This window comes from Phascolarctos cinereus, unplaced genomic scaffold (genome assembly GCF_003287225.1).
Source record: "Phascolarctos cinereus isolate Bilbo 61053 unplaced genomic scaffold, phaCin_HiC Scaffold_4;HRSCAF=312, whole genome shotgun sequence".
Classification (NCBI taxonomy): Eukaryota; Metazoa; Chordata; class Mammalia; order Diprotodontia; family Phascolarctidae; genus Phascolarctos; species Phascolarctos cinereus.
Genome location: NW_027555847.1, coordinates 21,135,221 through 21,158,159, shown reverse-complemented (window position 1 = coordinate 21,158,159; position 22,939 = coordinate 21,135,221). Strand labels below are relative to the sequence as shown.

General features: G+C 43.9%; 1 protein-coding gene across 2 annotated transcripts in view; it reads left to right on the top strand.

Annotated features, from left to right (window-relative positions):
- Positions 1-22,939, top strand: part of DNAH12 (dynein axonemal heavy chain 12) — a 182,171-nt gene that overhangs the window by 42,539 nt on the left and 116,693 nt on the right. For both annotated transcript variants that reach the window (XM_020968975.2, XM_020968988.2), the window contains exons 18-32: positions 162-347; positions 1,019-1,219; positions 2,319-2,513; positions 5,173-5,294; positions 5,384-5,666; positions 8,193-8,312; positions 9,428-9,584; positions 11,200-11,372; positions 13,797-13,949; positions 14,404-14,643; positions 15,747-15,992; positions 17,376-17,495; positions 18,659-18,768; positions 20,226-20,409; positions 21,006-21,146. In XM_020968975.2, the coding sequence (XP_020824634.1) occupies positions 162-347; positions 1,019-1,219; positions 2,319-2,513; positions 5,173-5,294; positions 5,384-5,666; positions 8,193-8,312; positions 9,428-9,584; positions 11,200-11,372; positions 13,797-13,949; positions 14,404-14,643; positions 15,747-15,992; positions 17,376-17,495; positions 18,659-18,768; positions 20,226-20,409; positions 21,006-21,146 (2,631 nt within the window). The remainder of the gene's footprint in view (positions 1-161; positions 348-1,018; positions 1,220-2,318; positions 2,514-5,172; positions 5,295-5,383; positions 5,667-8,192; positions 8,313-9,427; positions 9,585-11,199; positions 11,373-13,796; positions 13,950-14,403; positions 14,644-15,746; positions 15,993-17,375; positions 17,496-18,658; positions 18,769-20,225; positions 20,410-21,005; positions 21,147-22,939) is intronic.

Below are 22,939 nucleotides of genomic sequence, written 5' to 3'. Positions count from 1 at the left end.
AATGTTTTTTAAGATGTAGAGAAGTTCAACTTAGCTATTGGGGAACAGGAAGATTGAATGAGTTTATGTTTGGTTATATCTTTAAAACATGTGTCTCAGTGAAGTAGGCAATATTGCATTGCTTTTTAATAATACTATTAATATGTTTCCCTCATAATTAGGAGTACATCCCTACTGTCACCATCCTGTGTAATCCAGGTTTGAGAGCCCGCCACTGGAAAGAGATGTCAGAAATTGTAGGATATGATTTAACTCCGGATTCAGGGACCACTCTCAGAAAAGTATTAAAGCTAAATCTTGACCCATACCTGGAAAAATTTGAAGTCATCAGTGCTGGGGCGAGCAAGGTAAGCAGGAAAGCATAAAGGTATGGGATCCCAGCATGGGCTGACATCACTGTCTCTGTGGTATCTTTGGTGGGGTGCAGGGGAGCAATCTTTACTTTATTGACCTGGATGATGCTGGCCAGAGAATGGGCTATCATATCGTTCCTTGGCATTGAAAGATGTAGCACATTATTGCTTTCTGTTTTGGGGACAGCTGGGTGGTGCAGTGGATAGAGTCAGGAAGACCTGAGTTTGAACCGTGTGTGTGTGTGACTCTAGGCAAGTTATTTGACATCTCTACACTTTATCCATAAAATAGTATAATACTAGTGCCTGCCTCATCAGGTTGTTATAAAGGTTAGATGAGATATATTTATAAAGTGCTTTGAAAAACCTTAGAATGTTCTATGAATGTTGGGTAGGAGCATAGGTTCCCCAGAGGCCTCATCTGTGAAATGAAGAGGCTGCACCAGGTGGTTTCTGGGTTCCTGTCCAGAGCAACCCTTTGATTATCCTGTGAGCTCCCTCCTTGTATGAATGGGGAAATGGGGGCCCAGAAAGGGTTAAGCACTTTTCTCAGAGTCATAGAATAGCTGGCTGACTGGCTGAACCAGGATGAGAACTTAAGTCCTCTGCTCTAGAGAAAGAACCAGTACCTTGGCTATAACCTGTCTGTCTCTCCATCTTCCTAGGAATTTTCCTTAGAGAAAGCCATGCACACTATGATCAACACATGGGATGACATTGCGTTTCACATTAGTCCGTATCGAGACACGGGAGTCAGCATCCTCTCTGCTGTGGACGAGATCCAGACTATCCTGGACGATCAGATCGTCAAGACTCAGACGATGAGAGGCTCCCCCTTCATTAAGCCATTTGAGGAAGAGATCAAGGTGGAGTCCGTGGGGCTTCGGGCCTGGTCTTTCCCATTTCTGTTGTTTTTCACTTCTATAGACGTTATCACAACAGCTCTGTGAGGAATGGAGTACACATATCACTGGCCACCCCCAACCCCCAAAGTTATTTTTTAAAATGTGGATTTTTAAAAAATGTGTAAGTATCTTTTTGTCTGGATGCAGCAGATAGCTCCCAAACAAACCCCCTTGTAAGCCTCTCTGTGTTGCTTGAAGACACTTATACAAAATCATCTTCTAGCATGTCCCTTTTCACTTTTGTAATTGAGGAATTGGTAATAGAAAGGAAGGATGTGCTTTTATCTTTGATTATCATGTAGTATTGGTATTGGCCATTGCATTAAAAAAACACACATATTTGTATTTGTATGTATACATGCATCTATATTTTCCTGTTTTGTTCTTTTGACCCTGCTTTTTTTTGCCTCACCTCATACAAGTCTTTCCCTGTTTCTCTGAGTTCATTAACATATTAATAATACCCTGTTCCTGCTCTCATCTGCCCCTTACTTTCTGTGATGATATCGACTAGCTGGTGGGGGGTGTGTGCTATAGTTCCTTCTCTTCGCACCCCACCTTGAACTACTTAGCAACTCGGAGGGCCAAAGGAAGTTGTCCAAAGGGACACAGCCAGGATGTGACAGTGCCAGGGTTTCAGTCCAGATTGGAGTCCTGAGATCCAGGACTTTTTTTAGCCCTGGGTAGCAGTTTATTATCTCCCATGGCAAACCCCATTTTCAGAAATGTAAACTAGAAACAATGAAAACTACCCAAACCATGATGGTTATTAGCAAACTTCAGAAGCTACAAAAGCTCTTTCTCTGGGTTGAACCCCTGACCTGGCTATAATCTCATGTGCCTGGGAAGGTTGGCAGGAGTCCTACCTGGCTGGTCCTAACAGGAATAGGCATTTAGGTCAAGACTTAAAGTTTGCGAGCCTCCGATGCCTCCTAACAACCCCAGGGGGCACATTCTGTAGATAAGATTGTCCACATTTTGTGGGCGGGGCAAGTCAGTGTCAGAGAAGTTCCCAGTCTTTTATCATCTCTACATAATTGGAAATTGTGATTGTTTGAAGGCCTGGGAGGACCGTTTGATTAGAATCCAAGAAACCATTGATGAGTGGCTGAAAGTGCAGGCTCAGTGGCTGTACCTGGAACCCATCTTCTGCTCTGAGGACATCATGCAGCAGATGCCTGAGGAAGGGCGGCAGTTCCAGATGGTGGACAGACACTGGAGAGACGTCATGAAGTACTGTGCCAAAGACCCAAAGGTGAGGGGGCTGGGGGCTGGCCGTGGAGGCTCCGCATAATGAGGATGCTCTCAACCCTCCTCCCCGTGTGAGGTGCATTAGTCAATACTACAGACGCATAGTCTACCCGACATGCGAATGGTTGTGTACACGAAGATAAGATGTAGGGTAGATTGGAGGTAATCTCAGAAAGAAGACACAGGGTTGGGGGGAGTTGGGGGAGACCAGGAAAGGCCTTTGTGGCGGTGGTTGTTTTTGTTTGTTTGCTTGCTAGGCAATCAGGGTTAAGTGACTTGCCCAGGGTCACACAGTAAGTGTCAAGTGTCTGAGACTGGATTGGAACTCAGGTCCTCCTGACTCCAAGGCCAGAGCTCTATCTACTGCACCACCTGGCTGCCCTCAGGAAAGGCCTTTTGCAGAAGGTGGGATTACAGAAGGTGAATGTTGAAGGAAGCCAGAGGCAGAGATGAGGGGGATAGCATTTCGGAGAGCCAGGGACAAGGCATGGCACTAGGAGGTGGAGGGTCTTGTGCCAGGAACAGCAAAGAGGCCAGTGTTACTGGATCACAGAGTATGTGGGCATGAATAAAGTGTCAGAGTGGTAGCTAGGTGGCTCGGTGAGCCTGGAGTTAGGAAGATCTGAGTTCAGACCCAATCTTAGATATTTACTAGCTGGGTAACCCTGGACAAGTCACTTAACTTCTGTTTGCCTTAATTCACTGGGGAAGGAAATGGCAAACCATGCTGCTATCTTTGCCCCTCAAAAAACCATGGATAGTAAAGTCAGACAGGACTGAACAATGGCAAGGTGTCAGAAGACTGGAAAGGTTGGAAGGGGGCCTTTTTTTTTTTTTAATATGAATAGAACCAATTTTTGTCACTCATTATTTTTCTGGGACTGTTGAATGTAGAGTGTGAGCCCCTTGAAGGCAGAGACTGTTTCATCTTGGTTTTTCTATGCCCAGCGCCTGATTTAGTATCTGCTACGCAATAGTTGCTTAATAAATAATTGTTGATTGGTCAAATTTTAAGACAGTCAACAAATATTTATTAAGTCCATACTATGTGCTAGGCATTAAGTTAAGCACTAATGATACCAAGAAAGGCAAAAACAGTCTCTGCTCTCAAGTTCAAATTCTAATGGCGAGCTAATTAATTTTAATTAGCAGGTTCCTAGCACAGTGTTTTCATTAATCTTTTTGACATTTTCATGTGTACTACTTCCACTGGCCCTGCTACCTGCTCTTGCTGTTGTCCTAGACATCTGCCCCTTCTGGCCAAGAGTTGACCACACCAGCTCACTTTCCTTTCTCACCACCCACTCACTCTTTAAACTCCCCAACAATCTGACTTCTCTCCTCCCCATTCTGCTAAGGTTGTCCTCAATGACTTTTCTGTTCACCTCCTTCATTGACCTTTTCTCAGTCATCATGGCTCTTGACTTTCTACCTTAGACATGATTGACCCATACTTCCTTCTTGGAATTCTCATCCCTCTTGCCTTCTATGACGGACTCTGTCCTTGTTCTCCTCCTGCCTGTTGAACCCTGGCTTTTAGATATCTTCATTGGTTCATCTTCCTCTTCATACTCCTAAAATGTGTCTATCCCCCAAGGCTCTGTCCATGGTCCTATTCCCTTCTGTGTCTGCATTCTCTCCCTTAGTGATCTCATTCATGCCCTTGGCTTTAATTATTCTTCATATGCAGCTGGCTACCAAATCTATATGTGCAGCTGTGATCTCTTCCCCGAGCTCCAGTCTAATTTTTTATTCATTTTTGCCACTCTCTTGGTTGTATTTAACCACAAAGCTCAGGTACGGGGTTAGCCACATCTTCACTGTGGCAGTTAGGATGCCCATTGGACAGCAGTGCTGGGGCAGTGCCAAGCTCTCTGTGGTCCTTAGAAAGTGGACAGCCATCTACGTCCCCAGCTCGGCCTCTCTCAGGGTGATTAAGCTGTCTGGTTAGTCTTCAGGGTGTGGATTTACCCAATCAGAACAACCCTGAGCCCCCTCCCACTGGCAGAACTCCACCTTCTCCCAACCTTGCTGTAGTTTACTGAGCTCTAGTCACATGCTCTTGGCTTAGTCAGTCAGTAAACACACATCAGGCAGCTACGGTGTGCCAGATACTGTGCTAAATGTTGGAGATACAAAGAAAGGCCAGTCCCTGCCCTCAAGGAGCTCCTGGTTTGGTGGGAAAGAGAGCGCACAAAAGAATGGACGCAAAACATACAAACAACTATGCAAGACAAACAGGACGTCATAAGAAGAGGGAAAGCATTGGAATGCAGAGGCGTGGGGAAGAGCTTCTGTGGGAGATGGGGTTTTAATATGGACTCAGAAGAAGCCAGGGAGGCCAGGAGGTGGGAGGCTCGTGGGCCTGGGGAGCAGCCAGAGAGAAGCCTGGAGCCAAGGGAGAAAGGGCCTTGTCTGAGGAACAGCCAGGAGGCCAGAGTCACTGGATTACGGAGCACCGGTGGGAGAGTGAGGGGTGAGAAGACCGGAAAGGTGGGAGGGGGCAGGAGTCGTAAAGGGCTCTGAATGCCAAACAGAGCATTTTGTATTTGATCCTGGAGGCGACAGGGAGTCCGTGGAGTTCATTGAACAGGCGGGAGTTCCATACATGGATGAGATCTTTTCCTATTCCCGTATCTGACAACAATCTTGTCTTCTTTCAGGTCCTCGCTGCCACGTCTTTGACAGGCTTGCTGGATAAGCTGCAGAACTGCAATGACCTTCTGGACAAAATCATGAAAGGACTGAACGCCTACCTGGAGAAAAAGCGGCTTTTCTTCCCCCGGTACGATGGCTGGGCGTGGGGGGTGATCAGGACCCTTGCTCTGCCCCTGTCCCTGACTAAAGCACCCGTGTTTACCTATCCTGCCCTAGTTTCTTCTTCTTATCCAACGATGAGATGCTTGAGATCCTGTCCGAGACCAAAGACCCACTCCGGGTGCAGCCACACCTGAAGAAGTGCTTCGAGGGCATCGCCAAGCTGGAGTTCCTGCCCAACCTGGACATCAGGGCCATGTACAGTACAGAGGGTGAGCGGGTGGAGCTCATCTCCCTCATCTCCACGGCCGAGGCCCGAGGAGCCGTCGAGAAGTGGCTCATTCAGGTGGAGGACCTGATGCTGAAGAGCATCCACCAGGTCATCGCCCTGTCCCGGATGGTGCGTGTCCCAGGGCTCTCCAGAGCGCCACGTTCTTCTGAATGAGACGTTGGTCCACAGGCGCTTATTAAGGGCCTGCTAGTCAAGGCAGTAGACATTTATTAAGTGCCTACTACGTGTTGGCCACGTGCTGCGTAGTGATATTTAATTTTTAAAAAGCCTCAGGAAATCATAGTAATGAGTTTTGAGTCATTTAATGTTCCTTCCTTGACTGCTTCTGCTCGGTTATTATAATAAAGCAACATTGTTTGCTAGAAAGGAAAGCACCTGGGAAGCGGGGACGTCCTGCCCCTGACGTTTCTGGCGTTTAGGGCCCCAGGGCTCTTTCTGAAGACTGGAAGGAGCAGATCTGCCTTGGTGTCAAGGCCTGCCAGTTTCCCCTTTTCCCTCTCTCCTCTGACACTGCCACTCCCCTGGTACAAGCTCTCCTCACCTCACACCTGGCCTGTTGCCATGGCCTGCTGACAGGGCAGCCTGGCTCCTGGCTCTTCCTGTTCCAGTCCGTCCTCCAAAGTGGTTTTCCTAGAGCGCAGCTGCATCCATTACATCACTGACCTCTAATCAGTTAACTCCAGCGTCTCTGTATTGCTCCAAAATCCAATACGCATTTGAGGCCTTCCTAACGTTGCCTCTCCCCAGCCCTACGCCAGCCTCCAGCTTTCCCATTTTCTTAAGCCAACGCATTCTTTGATCCTGTGACACTGGCCTCCTGACTGTTCTGCAGATGAGACCCTGCGTCTCTGTGCTCTGCGTCTTTTCTCTGGCTGCCCTCCATGCCTGGAATGCTCTCCCTCCTTCTGTTTGGCTCCTGGCTTTTCTGGCTTCCAGTCTTCTAGGGGAAGCCTTTCCCAACTCCATTTCATTCTAGTGCCTTCCCTCGTAATTATTTCCTATGTATCTTATGCATAAAACTCATCTGTGTCTGTTTGCTTGTCGTCTCCTTCTGTTAGACTGTGAGCTCCTTGAGGGCAGGGACTGTCTTTTGCCTCTTTTTTATCCCCAGAACTTAGTGTAGTACCCAGCACACAGTAAGTACTTAATGAATGACAGACACTTCCCTTTGCCAATGAAATTACAGGTCTGGCCCTTCTCCAGGGTACTCCACCCCTCCTCCAGCCTCCCACTGGATAACACCACCAGCAACAATAACCTTCTTTTATATTTATTATGTCTTAAGGCTTACAGAGTGCTTGGATTTCATTCTCAGGGCCCTCTCCCGAGCCTCACAACAGCTCTAGGAGTTGAATAGGACAGGCACATGGTCTTGTAGTTATCCTAGTGACGCGTCATTTCTCTGTGTTTGTGTGCACATGCTTTAAAACACTGGGAATCCTCTTTTAATTCCTTTAATGTATTTCTCATCAAAATTTTTAGGGTTTGTATCATCAAAATTAAGAAAAATTAAGGATACATTATATAAATATATTTTCAATTATCAAGCATTTCTTTTCTTTCCCTCCTGCCTCTCACCATCCCCCCTCACCCCACTGAAAAAAGAAAACAAGTCTTTGTACAAAGAAGCATAGTGAAGCAAAGCAAATCCCCCTGTTGGCCCCAGCCAAATATGTCTCATTTTGCATAATTAAGTCAGGAGGTAGGGATGCCTTTTATGTGGACATAATCAACCCTTCCCAACAAACCCTTGATGCTTGAATAACTGCCATGTCCAAAATATATTTCCCCAAAACAATTCATCTATTGTTCTCAGAAAGGAGGGTCGCTCAATTTTGATAGGACAGTACAGACGTTGACCACTGAAAGTGACTAGAATTGATTTCCTTCTCATGAGCCCCCATCCCTCTTGGGTCGTCTTCCCCTAGAGAACTTTATTTAGTTCATGAGAAATGCTTTCTCTTTCCTTTTTATTTATTTATTTAATTTAATTTAATTTTTGCTTTTTGGTGAGTCAGTCAGGGTTAAGTGACTTGCCCAGGGTCACACAGTACTCTGTCCTTTTTAAATCCCCTTCCTAAGAATCTAGGGGGTGCATTGGACAAGACCCAACTTTTCTATATCACAAAGTAGAAGAGAGAAGGGTCACTTCTTCCCCAGATTCCCATCATTTTTACTTATGTTCTATGTAATGATTTCTTCATAGGAACATGAGTTAAAGTATTTTATTGTCAACCAAATGCTCAGTGATAGAGATAGGAACTAGTGATTTCACTGGTATCAGGATCTCCTAGGTGAGGAAACTACTCATATCAATGCAGTTCGGCATCTTCCCTGAAGCTCAGACTCTTAGTAAAGACTTGCCCAGAACACTGGGACTTAAAGAGTTGCTCAGAAAATTGATCTGCCCCAAATAGCCAGTTTTAGTCAGAATGGGGACTTGAACCCGGGTTTTCCTGGCTCTGAGGCCAGATTTAGCAGTATCGGAGATGTCTACTACTGTGCGTTCTTTCATTAAACTGTTCAACCTCCTCTTTTTTGTTAGATTAAATCTGTGAACTGAGCATGAGTAGCATTTGGATGGCTTGTTTGAGGATAAAGAATGAAAATAAGAAATGTGCTTTCATTTTTCAGGCTTATCCACAATCAGAAAGAAAAGACTGGGTACAAGAATGGCCTGGCCAGGTCGTCCTTTGTGTCTCTCAAATGTACTGGACAATTCAAACTCAAGAAAGTATAAGTAGTGAACCAGAGGTAAAATCCTTAGGGAAATTGAAAATGGCATTTTCTTTTTGATTTCTGTGTTTCCCGGAGAGTGCTAATTTATGCCTTTGTGACATAGATTTGCTTCTTTGAAAATCCTGCTCATGATTGCCAGACGGTAACACCAAGGCCTCAGAGGCCATGCCAGGGGAGGACAAGCTATGGTAGAGTGTATCAGGCTGGCAAGGCCTTGTGTCTGCCAGCTGAGGACTAGCCTTGGCTCAATGCAAAGATTCTGTTCAGAGTCAGATCAGCCATGGGATGGTGAATTCTTTGACCATGACAACCTGCAAGGGATTATCTCAACAGGCAGCAAATGATTGGTTCACAATTTGGGGGTCACATAAAAATTAGCCATCCCCTCAATAGGAGAAAGATGAAAATGAAAATAAATTAGGAGAACAAAGACAAAAAGAAGATTGTGTATAATGCTAGCACCTTCATCCTGACCTATTCAAATGAGATATTGATGCTTAAAAATGGGAAATGGATAAAGAAAAAGCCGTTTTCCTTTGTGAGGCCACAAGAGCCCAGAAATTGTCTCAACAAACACTCAGTCGATCACCTTGCCTAGCAAGAGACATGACAGGCATGGATAATACTCTTTGAAATAGAAAACTTTGTAAAATGTTACAGAGAAGAGACAGATTTGAGCAGTGCTGGATTGGACCTTGGGCTGAATAGGACGGGAAGCAAGGTGAATCTCATGTGGAAAATGGAACAGCACTTCCAACAATGCCGAGCTTCTCCTTGATAGGAAACATCTCCTTTTAATGCCAGGAATCTTTTGGAGATGCCTGATATATTTTGATTTAGATCCATTGGAATGTTAATATCCATACCTATTTGCATATTTTAATATTTCTGCTTGCCATTTGAAAACGGTGCCGAGGAGATAATGCCTGGAAAGTGCTTTCCAAAAATATGTATAAATATCACATTAAAAAAAACCCCTAAACTTATTATTTATATTTTGTTAGGTCTACAATCAAAATTATTACTTTTTGTCCCTCCTTTTTTGAATTGATTTTTTAAGAAGTGGTCTAAATAACTATTGAATGTTTTGAGAGAAGGGAGCTTCACAATGGGTGTTTTCCCTTTTGCAGGGCTTAAAGTCATACTACAACCACCTTCAACTTCAGCTCAATGACATAGTGGGCCTGGTGCGAGGGAAACTGTCTAAGCAGACCAGGATTACTCTCGGTGCTTTGGTCACTATCGATGTGCATGCCCGGGATGTTGTCATGGACATGATTGAAATGGGTATGAAACTTAGTTTCTTAAATCTTCATGATCAGATAACAAGAGGGTGTCTGTACCAGCCGAGGTCTGCCTGGGTGACGTTGGGCCAGTCACTGAATTCTTTTTGGACTTTGGTTTTCTCATTTGTAAAATGAAGGGCTTGGATTGGAGAGCCTCTAAGAGCCTGCCCAGCTCTAATGCTATGAGCCTCAAAGGGCTATTTTTCCTCTTTCAAAATAGTTTCCATTAATTTGTAACTTGAAAAAATTAAAAAAAAACACAAATAGCTCTAGAATATTAGGAGAATATCTCTTTTTTATAATTAATTAATTTGTTTTTAGTTTTCAATGTTTGCTTCCATAAGATTTTGAGTTTTAAATTTTCTCCCCCTCCCTTTGCTTGTCCCTCCCCAAGATGGCACACAGTCTGATACAGGCTCTACTTATGCATTCATATTAAGCATGTTTTCACATCAGTCATGATGTAAAGAATTAGAACTAATGGGAGGAACCACGAGAAAGAACAAAATAAAACAATGAAAGAAAAGGAGAGCAAACAGTATGCTTCCATCTGCATTCAGACTCCATCGTTCTTTCTCTGGCTGTGGATAGCAGTTTCCATCATGAGGCCTCTGGAGATGTCTTAGATCCTTGCATGGCTGAGAAGTGCCAAGTCTATCAATATTAGTCATCGCACAACGTGGCTGTTACTGTGTACAACATTCTTCTGGTTCTGCTCACTGCACTCATCATCAGACTATACAAGTCTTTCCAGGTTTTTCTGAAGTCTGCCTGCTCATCATTTCTTATAATAGTATCTCATAATCCATTACATTGATATACCACAACTTGTTCAGCTGTTTCCCAATTAATGGACATCCCCTCAATTTTTAATTCATGGCCACCACAGAAAGAGCTGCTAGGAATATTTTTGTACATGTGGGTCCTTTTCCCATTTGTATGATCTCTTTGGGATACAGCCCTAGAAGTGCTATTGCTGGGTCAAAGGGTATGCACATTTTTATAGCTCTTTGGGCACAGTTCCAAATTGTTCTCCAGAATGGTTGGATCATTTCACAACTCCACCAACAATGAGTTAGTGTTCCAACTTTCCCACATCTTCTCCAACATTCATCATTTCCCTGTTTTGTCATGTCGGCCAATCTGATACGTGTGATGTGGTACCTCAGAGTTGTTTTGATTTGCATTTCTCTAATCGATTTAGAACATTTTTTCATGTTTAAAGATAGCTTTAACTCTGAATACTGCCTATTCATATCCTTTGATCATTTATCAATTGGGGAATGACTTGTATTTTTATAAATTTGACTCAGTTCTCTATATATTTTAGAAATGAGGCCTTTATCAGAGACACTGGCTGTAAAAAATTATTTCCCAGCTTTCTTCTTCCCTTCTAATCTTGGTTGCATTGGCTTTGTTTGTGCAAAAACTTTCCCATTTAATGTAATCAAAATAATCCGTTTTGCATTTCATGATGTTCTCTATCTCTTGTTTGGTCATAAATTCTTCCCTTCTCCATAGCTCTGACAGGTAAACTAGAATGTCTCTTATTTTGAGAAACTTTTTCCCCTTTGAAGGATTTTTTTTTCTTCTCATTTTAATTGTGGTCTTCCTAGGGGTCTCAACCAATACAGATTTCCAGTGGCTTGCTCAACTACGATATTATTGGGAATGGGAGAATGTCCGGGTTCGAATCATTAACTGCAATGTCAAATATGCCTATGAGTACCTTGGCAACTCACCTCGTCTCGTCATCACTCCTCTAACAGACAGATGCTACCGGACCTTGGTAGGCTTCTCCATCCACTTGATTAGCAAATGAAGATGAAGATGTGTCACTATTGAAATGTTAGCCTTGAAACCCATGTGTAGGGTGTGGTCATGTAATCACCTTTCTGTATGTCTCATGGAAATTAAATGTAAGTGCTTCCTCCTTCATGAGACTTATCATGCCACCCCAGTTCCTAGAGTCCCCCTCCTGAAATTAATTATTTGATATTCTGTATTTACTATTCTGTTTACATGGTGGGTCTCTTCTACTTCCCCTATTCCCTGAAAGCTGTAAGTCCCTTAAGTATAGAGACTGTATTTGTCTCTGTGTCTCCAGTGCCAAGAGTGGTCCTTGACGCAGAACAGATACCCAATAAATGCCTGTTGAATGGCTGATTGACTGAACGAATGTGTGAAAGGTTAGGACAATATTAGCAAATGGATCATTTGTCTTCTGTGAATCTCCCATGTGGCACTTCCAACTCTTTCCCCTTGACACTGTCCGCCTCAAGGGACCTGTCCCCAGGGTTTATCCTCTTTAGGATGGTGTCATGCCCTGCCCATTGACCTCCTCCAATGAGAGCCTCTTGGCTTGTCTTTAAACTCCATCAGGGAGGGGGGTTAAGTCCTTGGTGTTTTCCAGTGTGTCCACCAGCTGATATAGTCGTGGCTAACAGTGGCTAATGGGAGATGGACCTCTCTTCCCTTTTAGGGGCCACTTGCAGTTTAACAGTGTTCTTCTGGTGGCAGTGCAACTGTCTGTGTGGCTTACACGGGGGAATTTGCATTCCAGTGTGAAGGGAGGAAAGTGTCATGGCAGATTGGCAGAGGAGGGGGGTCATTTTGGGCCACCATGTGCTTTCATTGTCCCCAATATAACACCTTGTAGATGGCCGATAACTCTGCCTGTGTGTGGAAACAACTCAGGTATTCATAGGAGGTAGACCTGGTCTTCTGTCAGTCTCATAAGGATGCTTGGGAGACGTAAAATATTCAGTTCAAAACCACGAGCATCACTGAGCTGGTGTTCTGCACCGATCCTGTGTTAGCTGCTAGGCCCACACAGATAGAAGTTATCCCTACCCTCTGTGAGGTGTTGCTGCTCCTTTTTTCCCCCCCTCTTAGTAAAGGCATTAATTGAGATTGTATAGTAAGAACACAGTTTCAAAGTCTTCCCACCCAGAGCTGGAGTACCTTCTCCCACAAGTGGACATAGAGCCCTTGGTTGGGAAAGGGGGCATCAGCTTTAATGTACTGTCTATGGTAGTGAGACAGACACGGAGGTGACTCAGCTCCAGAACATCAGGGCCTTGGGGTCCAGCCCTTCTCTTGGAGAATCTTCATGAAGTGAGCATCAGGACAGACGAGACGCTCTGCCACTTCGCTGGGCTGGCTCATCGCCGAGCCTGCTGCCTCTGCTGGACAAGTGTGCTACTTTGAGGCCACTAGATGGTCAGTCCCCTGGGGGTGAGGTGGGGCTAGTGGGCTGCTTGGCTACTGTGAGGCTGGAGTGAACGGATTGCTGGGTCACTTGTCCTGGCAGCTGCCTGCTTAGACTGGGCTTATCCCTTGGCTGCTGGCCTGGGCCAAGCAGGTCACTCTGCTGCCTGGCTGCCATACTGATCTGGGCAGGTCATTTGTTTGCAGTTGTACAGTCGTGTCTGACTCTTTGAGACCCTGTTTGGGATTTTTTGGGTAGATACTGGAGTGGTTTGCAATTTCCTTCTCTGGTTCATTTTATAGATGAGGAAACTGAGGCAAACAGGGTTAAATGACTCATCCAGGGTCATGCAACTAACAGGTTTCTGAGTCTGGATTTGAACTCGGGTCTTCCTGATTCCAGGCCTGGCTCTGCAACCACTGCACTACCTAACTGCCCCACAGGTCACGTGATCATTGGACATACTTCACAGGGTGCCTAGACTTTGCTACATAGGTCAATCTGCTGGACCCCGGGTTCACTCTTCGATGGGCAGCTGTAGTCCCAGAGTTTATATTCTACAGGCAAAGGTCTTTGAATTTCTTAGTAGAGAAGGTTGCTTTTAGAATGTTAGCTCCTCGTAGGTAGAGACTGGTGTTTTGTTTTTGTTTTTTTGTTTTTGCATCTTCCTTGCTCAACATGGTACCTGTCCCATGCAAAGTGCTTAATAAATACCTAGTGCCTGATTACTGGTGTGCTCTGAGTTGTTTGCACATTCTGGGTTTCCAACTCAGAGCCTCGTAATCTTGTGCAAGCCAGTGACCCCTCTAGTATTGACTGTGTAAACTCCCCCGGAATCTTCACGTGGGAGCTGCCAGCATCCTCCTGTCACAAGCCTCCCGGCGTGTTTGATGAGGACGGCCGTGACCGCCATGATGCTTTTGTAGACAGATTGCTGATGCTCATGTTTTATGTTAAGCATGGAAATGTTTTAATAACAAATAAACTGTTTGCTTTTTCCAGATAGGAGCCTTTTATTTAAATCTTGGTGGAGCTCCAGAGGGCCCAGCGGGCACAGGAAAAACTGAAACGACTAAGGACTTGGCCAAGGCCTTGGCTGTCCAGTGTGTTGTCTTTAACTGCTCCGATGGCTTAGATTACTTAGCCATGGGAAAGGTAATTAATCAATGTCAGACGTTGGTTAAGTCATGGCGCAGTGGTATATCTATGTGGATGGCTCAGTGGATTTCCTGATGCAGAATCCTGTTTGAGAATGACACTATCTTGCTAATTTTTGTGTAGCTATATGGATACAGCTTCCACCCTTTGGCCCTTTTATGTGAATTAATTGTCAATTTTAAACAAGTTTAAGCGGCAGAACTCTTCCTGATTGGAGCTGCCGAAGGATGGAATGGGCTGACTCAGGGAGCAGTGGGGGTCTCCCTTTGGAGGGTTTTTCTTCATGAAGCTCAGGGTGGCTGACCGCTTGGCATGGGATGTTGTGGAGAGGCTCCGGGTCAGCTACGGGTTGGATTAAATGGCCACTAACCTCTCTCTATCAGCTGTGATGTTCTGTGACTCCACGGTTCATCCACCAGAAAACAACCATGTTTCGCTCTCTCACCCCTAGTTTTTTAAAGGTTTGGCTTCTTCTGGCGCGTGGGCGTGTTTTGATGAATTTAACCGAATTGAGCTGGAAGTCTTGTCCGTGGTTGCTCAGCAGATCCTTTGCATCCAGAGAGCCATCCAGTTAAAGCTGGAAGTGTTTAATTTTGAGGGGACAGAGTTGAAACTCAACCCCAACTGCTTTGTAGCCATTACCATGAATCCTGGCTATGCTGGGCGCTCTGAACTGCCAGACAACCTCAAGGTAAGGCTTAAAAAAAATTCTGAATTCTTCCCCCACAAAGATGAGAACAAAATAATAATAAATAACATATGATTAAAAATAACTTGTCCACTGGGGCAGGAGTTCACTGAAAATGGAGTGAAAAGAATGATAAAAAGAAAAAAAGAGAATGATGATAATAAGAATTGACTGTTGATACAGTGCTTGAAAGTTTGCAGGGCACTTTTCATAGGTTGTCTTGACTGATCTTCCCCATGGCCCAGGCAGGATTATCCCAGGTTACTATTATGCCCATTTTATAGATGAGAGAACTGAATGGAGAAGTGAAGTGACTTGTCTAAAGTCACAATTTATTGTCAGAGGCAGGATTTGAACCCAGGTGTTGCTTGACACAACATTTAGCACATCTGGTATTATACCACGCCACCTCCCAGTGACTGTTTCTTTATAACCAACTCTGTAAGAATTTTGGTAATTTTCTGTCGTTTGTCTGAGATCTCTTTTTTGTCCTTTCTGCTCTCGGTGCGGTAGAATTGGATATTCCAGTGAATCTGTGATCGTTCATCTTGTTGAGGAGGGGTTTTCTTATGGTGCTGATTACAGCTCACCCATGCCTGCTGATCCTGGCTTTTATTAATATTAATAAATACTTATTGACCAATAGATGGATCATTAAGTCTGGGCTCCTGAAGGATGTCCTTTCTGCAAACTCCCCTGTTTCTGTAAAGGAAGTGGGCACGACTCATTTGTTCACTACGTCACTACCAGCACATTGTGAGTTGGGTCTGCGTAGATGTTGCTTGTGGATTTCAGTCATTTTAGAGGCTCTATCCCGAGAGAAAGCAGAATCGGTGACATTTGACAAAACCTATAATCTGTCTTTACTTTTGCTCTGTTGAAATTGCATTTGTTAGAGAGCTATTAATTTAAATTCTTAGACTGTTTACCAGGTGACCTGAGAACACTGATCAGTCTTCCTCTTCCCTTTCGATGAGGAAGGGTGAACCTTGGTAGAGCTGCCTGGGGGTGGTGAGCAGACATGTTGTTGATAATCTACAATTTTTTTGTTGTCATTTCTGTCTTTAACAATGAATGAGACTATCTTCTCTCTGATGGTGTGGTAGGTTCTCTTCCGGACGGTGGCTATGATGGTGCCCAACTACGCCCTCATTGCGGAAATCTCTCTCTACTCCTACGGGTTTCTGAATGCCAAACTTCTGTCAGTGAAGATTGTGATGACGTACAGGCTGTGCTCTGAACAGCTTTCATCCCAGTTTCATTATGACTATGGCATGCGAGCCGTCAAAGCGGTGTTGGTGGCAGCCGGGAATCTCAAGCTGAAATTTCCAAATGAAAATGAAGATATCCTTGTAAGGACACATCAGGTCCATTCCTCAGGTGGGAGGGAGATCCCGGTTCTAAGAGCTCTGCTCCTTTGGGGACATTGATTACAAGGGGAAGAAAAAGGTAGAGGTGTAACTAGGGTGAGGTGACCGAGACTTTGTCCCAGAGTGTCAACTTTAGACACCTCTGGTAGGGTTTATAGCTCTTTGGGAGAGTGAAGATAGCAGAGTTGAGCCCCTGCCTATGGTTTCACCAATATGGGGAAATTCCAGTGTAGAAATGTCTTCTACTTATACGAATTGATTTTTAGTCCCAACTAAAATTCTCCCTTCTACAGGAAGCCTTCCCTATCTGTAATTTGAAGGCTTGTAACTTACCTAGGGTCACACAGCCAGGATATGTCAGAGGCAGGAGCTGAACTCAGGTTTTCCTGATTCTGAAGCCAGACCTCTCTCTCCCATGCCATGTTGCCCATTGGTGCCCTAGTTGGCAAGAATATTTAGTTAAAGTAAGCAACTACCAGGTGATGGGCTGGGGTGAGCTGCTCCCCCAGCCCACCTAGCTTCATTGCTCCTATGCCTGACTGTGCAGAATTTGTAGCTCATTCTTTGGTTACAGACATTCCTTGTTATAATTCTGAAATAAAGTAATCATCTGCATAATTTCCTTTTTATTATAGTATTGAAATTTATGGTAATGGTATTGGCAATTTCACTTATGGTAATTTCATTGTGGTAAATTTATTTTGATAATTTTGTTACAGTAATGATAATTTACAAGAAAGACCTTATTCACCAATATGCTACTTTACCTTCTACATAAACTTTTAAGATAATTTATATGTTATTAGAATTTTGTTAAGAGTTTTATTTAAGTCTGTATTTCATTAATGCCTTTTAAAAAACGTTATTCATTCTCACCAAACCTTGCTTTGTAACACAGAAGCACAGTTACTGACAAAGGAACTTTTTCTGTGGGTGTATAATTATCTCTGTATCCAGAGTACTCCATCTTTCTTTTGATAAGAGGGAAGTGTATTTCACCTTCTTTTCTTTGGGGCAAATATTAGTCACTGCAATTAGTGTGAGTTTAGCTTTTGGGGGGTTTTATTTTCATTTATATGACTGTAGGTATAAAGTAGATAGATGTTTCAGTTCTTCCGACTTCACACTGTATCAGTTCACCCAAGTCTTCCTGTGTTTCTCTGAACTCCTCACAGTCCTTACTTGTTATGGCGCATAATATTCCACCACGTTGATTTGCCCTTCTCCCAAGCCGTGGGCACTCACCCTGTCCCCAGTGTTTTTGCTGTCACGAAAAGGCATTTCATGTTTGTCTTGGCCTGCACAGGCTTTATGGGGATTTTAGCGCACTCTGCGTAATCAGCTTTCTGTGCTTGGCACTTTCAGCTTCTTCGATCAATACGGGATGTGAATGAACCTAAGTTTCTGTCCCATGACATACCCTTGTTTAATGGGATAACAAGTGACCTGTTTCCTAGTGTCAAGCTCCCAGAAGCTGATTATAATGTAAGTATGTTTGTTAGGCAGCTTTTTTTTCCCCTAACAGTCATCTCATTGAGGAATTAATTCATTCAACTTAATTAAAAAAGTCAGTTGCTTCTGGTTATAGGATGAGGGACTGAGTTAAGGAACTTTCATAAAGGCAGATTAAATTAGTTTCTGTGCTTTCCAGAGTTTGGTGGTAGGGGGGATGGGCTTCAAGCCACAGAAAATGTCTCATGTGAGGAAAAGAACATTTTGTTTCCCTACCTGAATTGTAACACTCAGTCATCAGAGCCATAACTAGTATTGGGTGAATGGGGCTTTTTGTGCCAGGCCCCTAACATAGGGGAGCACCCATCTTTGCCACGGTAACTGCTGTTCTCTACTAGTCCTGGTCACTGTGGGTGAAACCATCACCAAAGTAGAGGGCCTCTTATGAAAATGTACTGAGAGTGGGGGCATATTGGCTTTCTCCACTGTGAGAGGCAAGAAGAAGGTGGTCCTTGTCACCAGAACTTACTTTGATCCCACCCTTGATGGGTTTAGTGACAGGTCAACTCTCCCTCTCTTTGCATGACCGAACTAGAGATCAGACTGTCCTCTGTACTGTGTGCAATGCTCCCTTTCTCCCTACGGCTGGTATTATCTCATCTGATTGCTGTGTACATATGTTTTGATATTTTTTTTTGCCTCATGTGAATTATATTTCTAGTAATGGGTCTACAAATAGGATAAATACAACAGTTTAAGCTAAAAAATAAAGGCAAATTGGTAATGGTAATTTGGCCCAATGCATATTTCTGGACATTATTGTCCTGTGATATCCGAAGCTGCCACTATTGTAATTTATGATGCATGATGGGATATATATTTACACTATACGGAATGAGGGGCTATGTAACCTTTACGCCTTCTCCAGTGCCCAACACCGTGCTCTGCTCACACAGGAGGAGCTTAAACATTGAATTAAATCGTTTTAGAAATATGCTGATACTGCCATTTGCGGGGTGTTTGAAAATTGTTTCCATAGTTTTTATATATAGAAACAAGTCGCCAATTAAACAAATTTACTTTTAAGAAGGAGAAACATTTTATGATACCTCAACTAAAGTTAGCAAGCATTTGTTAAGGATCTCTTCCTCCTGTTCCATTGGAAAGCAGCTTTTTTTGTTTTTGTTTTAATTCAGGATTTTCTGGAATGTGCTCATGAGTGCTGCAAGGCGCACAATCTTCAGCCTGTTAAAGTATTTCTCGATAAAATGATTCAGACATATGAAATGATGATTGTCAGACATGGGTAAGAGTGTTTTGTCTTCTCAATTGCTATGTTGTTCCATAGTTATGTGCTTCCTCTCAGCAATGGGGACATTGAAGTAATGGGATGAGCAAGAGAGTGGAGCATGTTCTCCAACTTCCTCCTGGCTACTGATTATGCGGGGAGTCAGACATTGGGCCAGGGTAAGGCTCAGATGGAGGACCCTCTCTCCCCTGTCTTTAATCCTGAAAGGTTTTTAGATCTATGATTCCATAGTTCTAGACAAGGTATGACTTTAGGTGGGTCTGGGTCAATTGGGGAACTCTTCAAAAAGTCATTAGCCGGCTGTCAGTAAGTAGCAGAGCACTTTCCCCTCTGCAGTGGGGATAAGTTCAGTTTAAAGAATTAGGGGAAGGAGAGTGGTTATTTCCTCCTTTTCATGCCTCTACAGGGCTCATTGATCCATCCTGTGGTGTATATAGAATCAATCAGTCAACATTTATTAAGTGCCTCCTATGTGCTAGATGTTGTGTTAAGCACTGGGGATACGAAAAGAGGCAAAAGACAGTCCTTAGCTTCAAGGATCCCACAATCTAATGTCTTTGATGTGCTAGAATAGGTAAAAATTAGTACACAAGGAAAGGAGAATCACCTAAACCTGTTGATGGTTTCTAAACCTGGGGTCCACGAACTTTAAAATGTTGATTGCTGTATTTCAGTATAGTTGGTTTCCTTGGTGATCCTAAGTATTTTATTCATTTAAAAACATAATTATGAGAAGGCGCTCCTAGGGACTGCCAAAGGTCCAGAACACAAAGGTGGTTAAGATCTCCTGACTGTGGTCCAGCTGGACTATTCTTTCATTCATTCATTCATTCATTCATTCATTCATTCATTCATTCATTTATTTATTTTTGCTTTTTGATGAGGTGATCATTCATTGGGGTTAAGTGATTTGCCTGAGGTCACATAGCTAGTGTTAAGTGTCTGAGGCTGGATTTGAACTCAGGTCCTCCTGACTCCAAGGACAGAGCTGTATCTGCTGTGCCACTTAGCTTCCCCCAGCTGGACTATTCTTGAATTCTGATTGCTTCTTGTTACTTCATTCCTATTTCCAACTGAAATTAGCCAGGAGGAGTCTATCCTCTTTCATCCTTGTCATGATTTAGGACTCTTCATTTTGTGAACATGGAGATTTTCAATCATAATTGAAGATAGAGAGGACACGTTCATCTTGGCTAATTTCATCTAGAAAGTGGAACCAAGGAATCAGAACCAGTCCAAATTCAAGAAGGGACTTGCTTGTCCATTTTCATATATTGTGCACTGGCTTGGGCTGTTCTTTCCTTGTGTACCAATACCATCTTTGTTAATACATCTAAAGGAATTGTGTCAATGCTACAGGATGGATGAGTGAGCCCTGTGGAGAGTTCTTTGTGCCAAATTCAGTTCTCATTGCTACCCCTTCCAAACCTTATTGTGTAATAATTGTCCAAAAGGTTCATGCTTGTTGGAGAACCTTATGCGGGGAAGACGAAGGTTCTGCATGTGTTGGCTGACACGCTGACGCTTATGAACGAGCGTTCATATGGAGAGGAAGAGAAGGTCATTCACAGGACGGTGAACCCCAAGTCGATCACCATGGGCCAGCTTTTTGGCCAGTTTGATCCTGTGTCTCATGAGGTGGGGAAACGAGCAGCTTTTATAATACTTTCTCTGCTGAGTCTTCACCAGAGGGCAAAGTCCAGCTTTTTTACTTCCTTGGATCTTTGGTTCCATGTCTTTCTGTTCCTCCAGCTCCAGGCCTTCTTTGACCTGCCCTACTCCCCAAAGAGATTATGGGGTTAGGGAATAAAAACCTCAACCTCCCGTAAAAAATGTCATCAACTAAAAATGAACCATGTGTAAACAACCCTCTCCCCACCTAAGCCTTCAGTTAAGCCTAGAATGAGACATTTCCAGTTCTATCACATTTTTTTTTTGGAGGGGAGCACAGTTTTGTGTACACTTTCTCATTGTATGCATTTTTAGGAGAGACAGCTCTTCCTTGATTAGCTAATGCCAACCTACCTTAGTGATACAAGCACAGCTCTGTTCAAGTTTCCAATTTTTATGGCTCTTTTTTCATGTTAAACTTAAACAGCCTTTTCGGCTGTGCCCTTTTTATCTCTGTTGTCTCCACAAACCCTCCACTGAGCATCAGCCTAGCATTCCAGGGTCCTGAATTTCCTTTTTTAAAATGGAACTTCTCAACTCTTTCCTTTCTTCATCTCTCCTAGTGGACAGATGGTATTGTTGCCAATACCTTTAGAGAATTTGCCCTGTCAGAGACCCCAGACCGCAAATGGGTAGTATTTGATGGGCCCATTGATACATTGTGGATTGAAAGCATGAACACAGTATTGGATGACAACAAAAAGGTAAATGATCTGTAGTGAAAGTGGAATTTGGAATTTAAAAAAATATTAAAAAAGGTAAAGGAACTGCAGAATTGCACAGGCTAATTAATATCAGTTAATTAGCATATGGAAGGGATCTCAGAGGTCATTTAATCCAACCTATACGTGATATCTGCATCCCTACCGTATCTCCTTCTTCAAGATTTCCAGGGATGGGTAACTCACTACTGTCTAAGGTAGCCTCCTCCAGTATTTAGGGTCCTAGATAAGAGCTGGAAGGTATCTCTGAGGCCATCTTGTCCAACTCCCTCATTTTACAGATGAGGAGACTGAGGACCAGATAGGTGACTTGCCCAAGGTCACTCAGGGAACAAGCATCAAAGATGGGATTTAAACCCTGGGCCTCTGGCTACAGAGCCACTCCACTCTCAGTCTCTGTGGGACAGTGCTAGTGACTTGTTATCTTTTGATAAACTCTAATAGTTTAAAATTTCAACAGGACTTTTAGGCTACCCTATATTGACCTAAAATTTGACTCCCAGTAACTTCCATCCATGAGTTCTAGTCCCACCCTCTGGGCACCGATAAAGTCTAAGCCTTCTTGCGCTTGGCCAGCCTCCCAGTGCTTGGTGATGGCTATTATGTCTCCCTGGGTCTTCTTAGACTAAGCAGCCCCCGTTTCTTCAGCTGATCCTTGAATGGCATTTTATTAGTCCCTTCACCACTATACTCTCTCCTCCCTCTCCCACCTCCTTTATCTGAACATGCTACAGCTTTTCAATGTCTCCTTCTAGAGCTGTGGTGCCCAGACTCGAACACAGGGCTCTCTGGGTGGCCTAACATTCAACTAACTCAAAACTAATGAGAAGGAGGTCACTGTCATGTAGATTAAGGCTTGTAGGAGTGATGCTTCAATTACATTTTCTTAAATAGAGAAATGCATTCCTATACAGAACATTTGAAATGTGTTGATTAGAAATTAGGGTAGAGCATCTTGGGATTATTGGGGAGTCTCAGATGTAGAGGTGGCAGGGACGTCAGAGACCAGCTAGTCCAGTCTCCTGTTTTTTACGAATGAAGAAACTGAGGCCCTAGTGAGGTTAAGTGACTTAGGATCATGGGACCCTTGAGCACTGGAGGGGCTCTTCGGACCTAATCTAACCCTTCAGCGGGGCTGGGCAGGAAGCCCTGGTGAGGGAACACGGATGAGGAGGACAGGAGACAAAAGCAAAGGTGATGCAGCCACCCCACCTGAAGAAGGACGTATCATCATTGGCTCACAGAGAGGCCGCCCGGTCTGGGCCAAACCCAGGTCAGCAGCCACCGCCAGAGTCATCCCCGACAGCCTCTGGGGTGGGGGGGGGCAGCTTATCAGCTTGCTCCCTTTTTGGAACCTCTAGTTGTGATGATGATGATGATGACAACCGCTAATATTTATATGGCTTTTTAACGTTTGCAAAGTGCTTCACATAATATTACCTTATTTGTTCCCCACAACAACCCCGGGAGTCAGGTGCTATTATTATTCCCCATTTGACAGATGAAGAAACTGAGGCACAGGCAAGTGACCTGCCCAGTGTCACACTGCTAGTATGTGTCTGAATTGGGATTTGAACTCAGGTCTTCCTGAGGCCAAGACCAATCTATCCACCGTGCCACCTAATTTTTCCTTATGTTGTGCTGAAAAATACCTTCGTGTGCCTTCTGTCCACTGGTCCTCAGTGGATAATATGCACAGCTGTGCTATGATGCAGTCAGTTTTGGGGGACTTTTAAAGAGAAGCATTAACAAACTGGAGGCCAAACAAGGTGGTG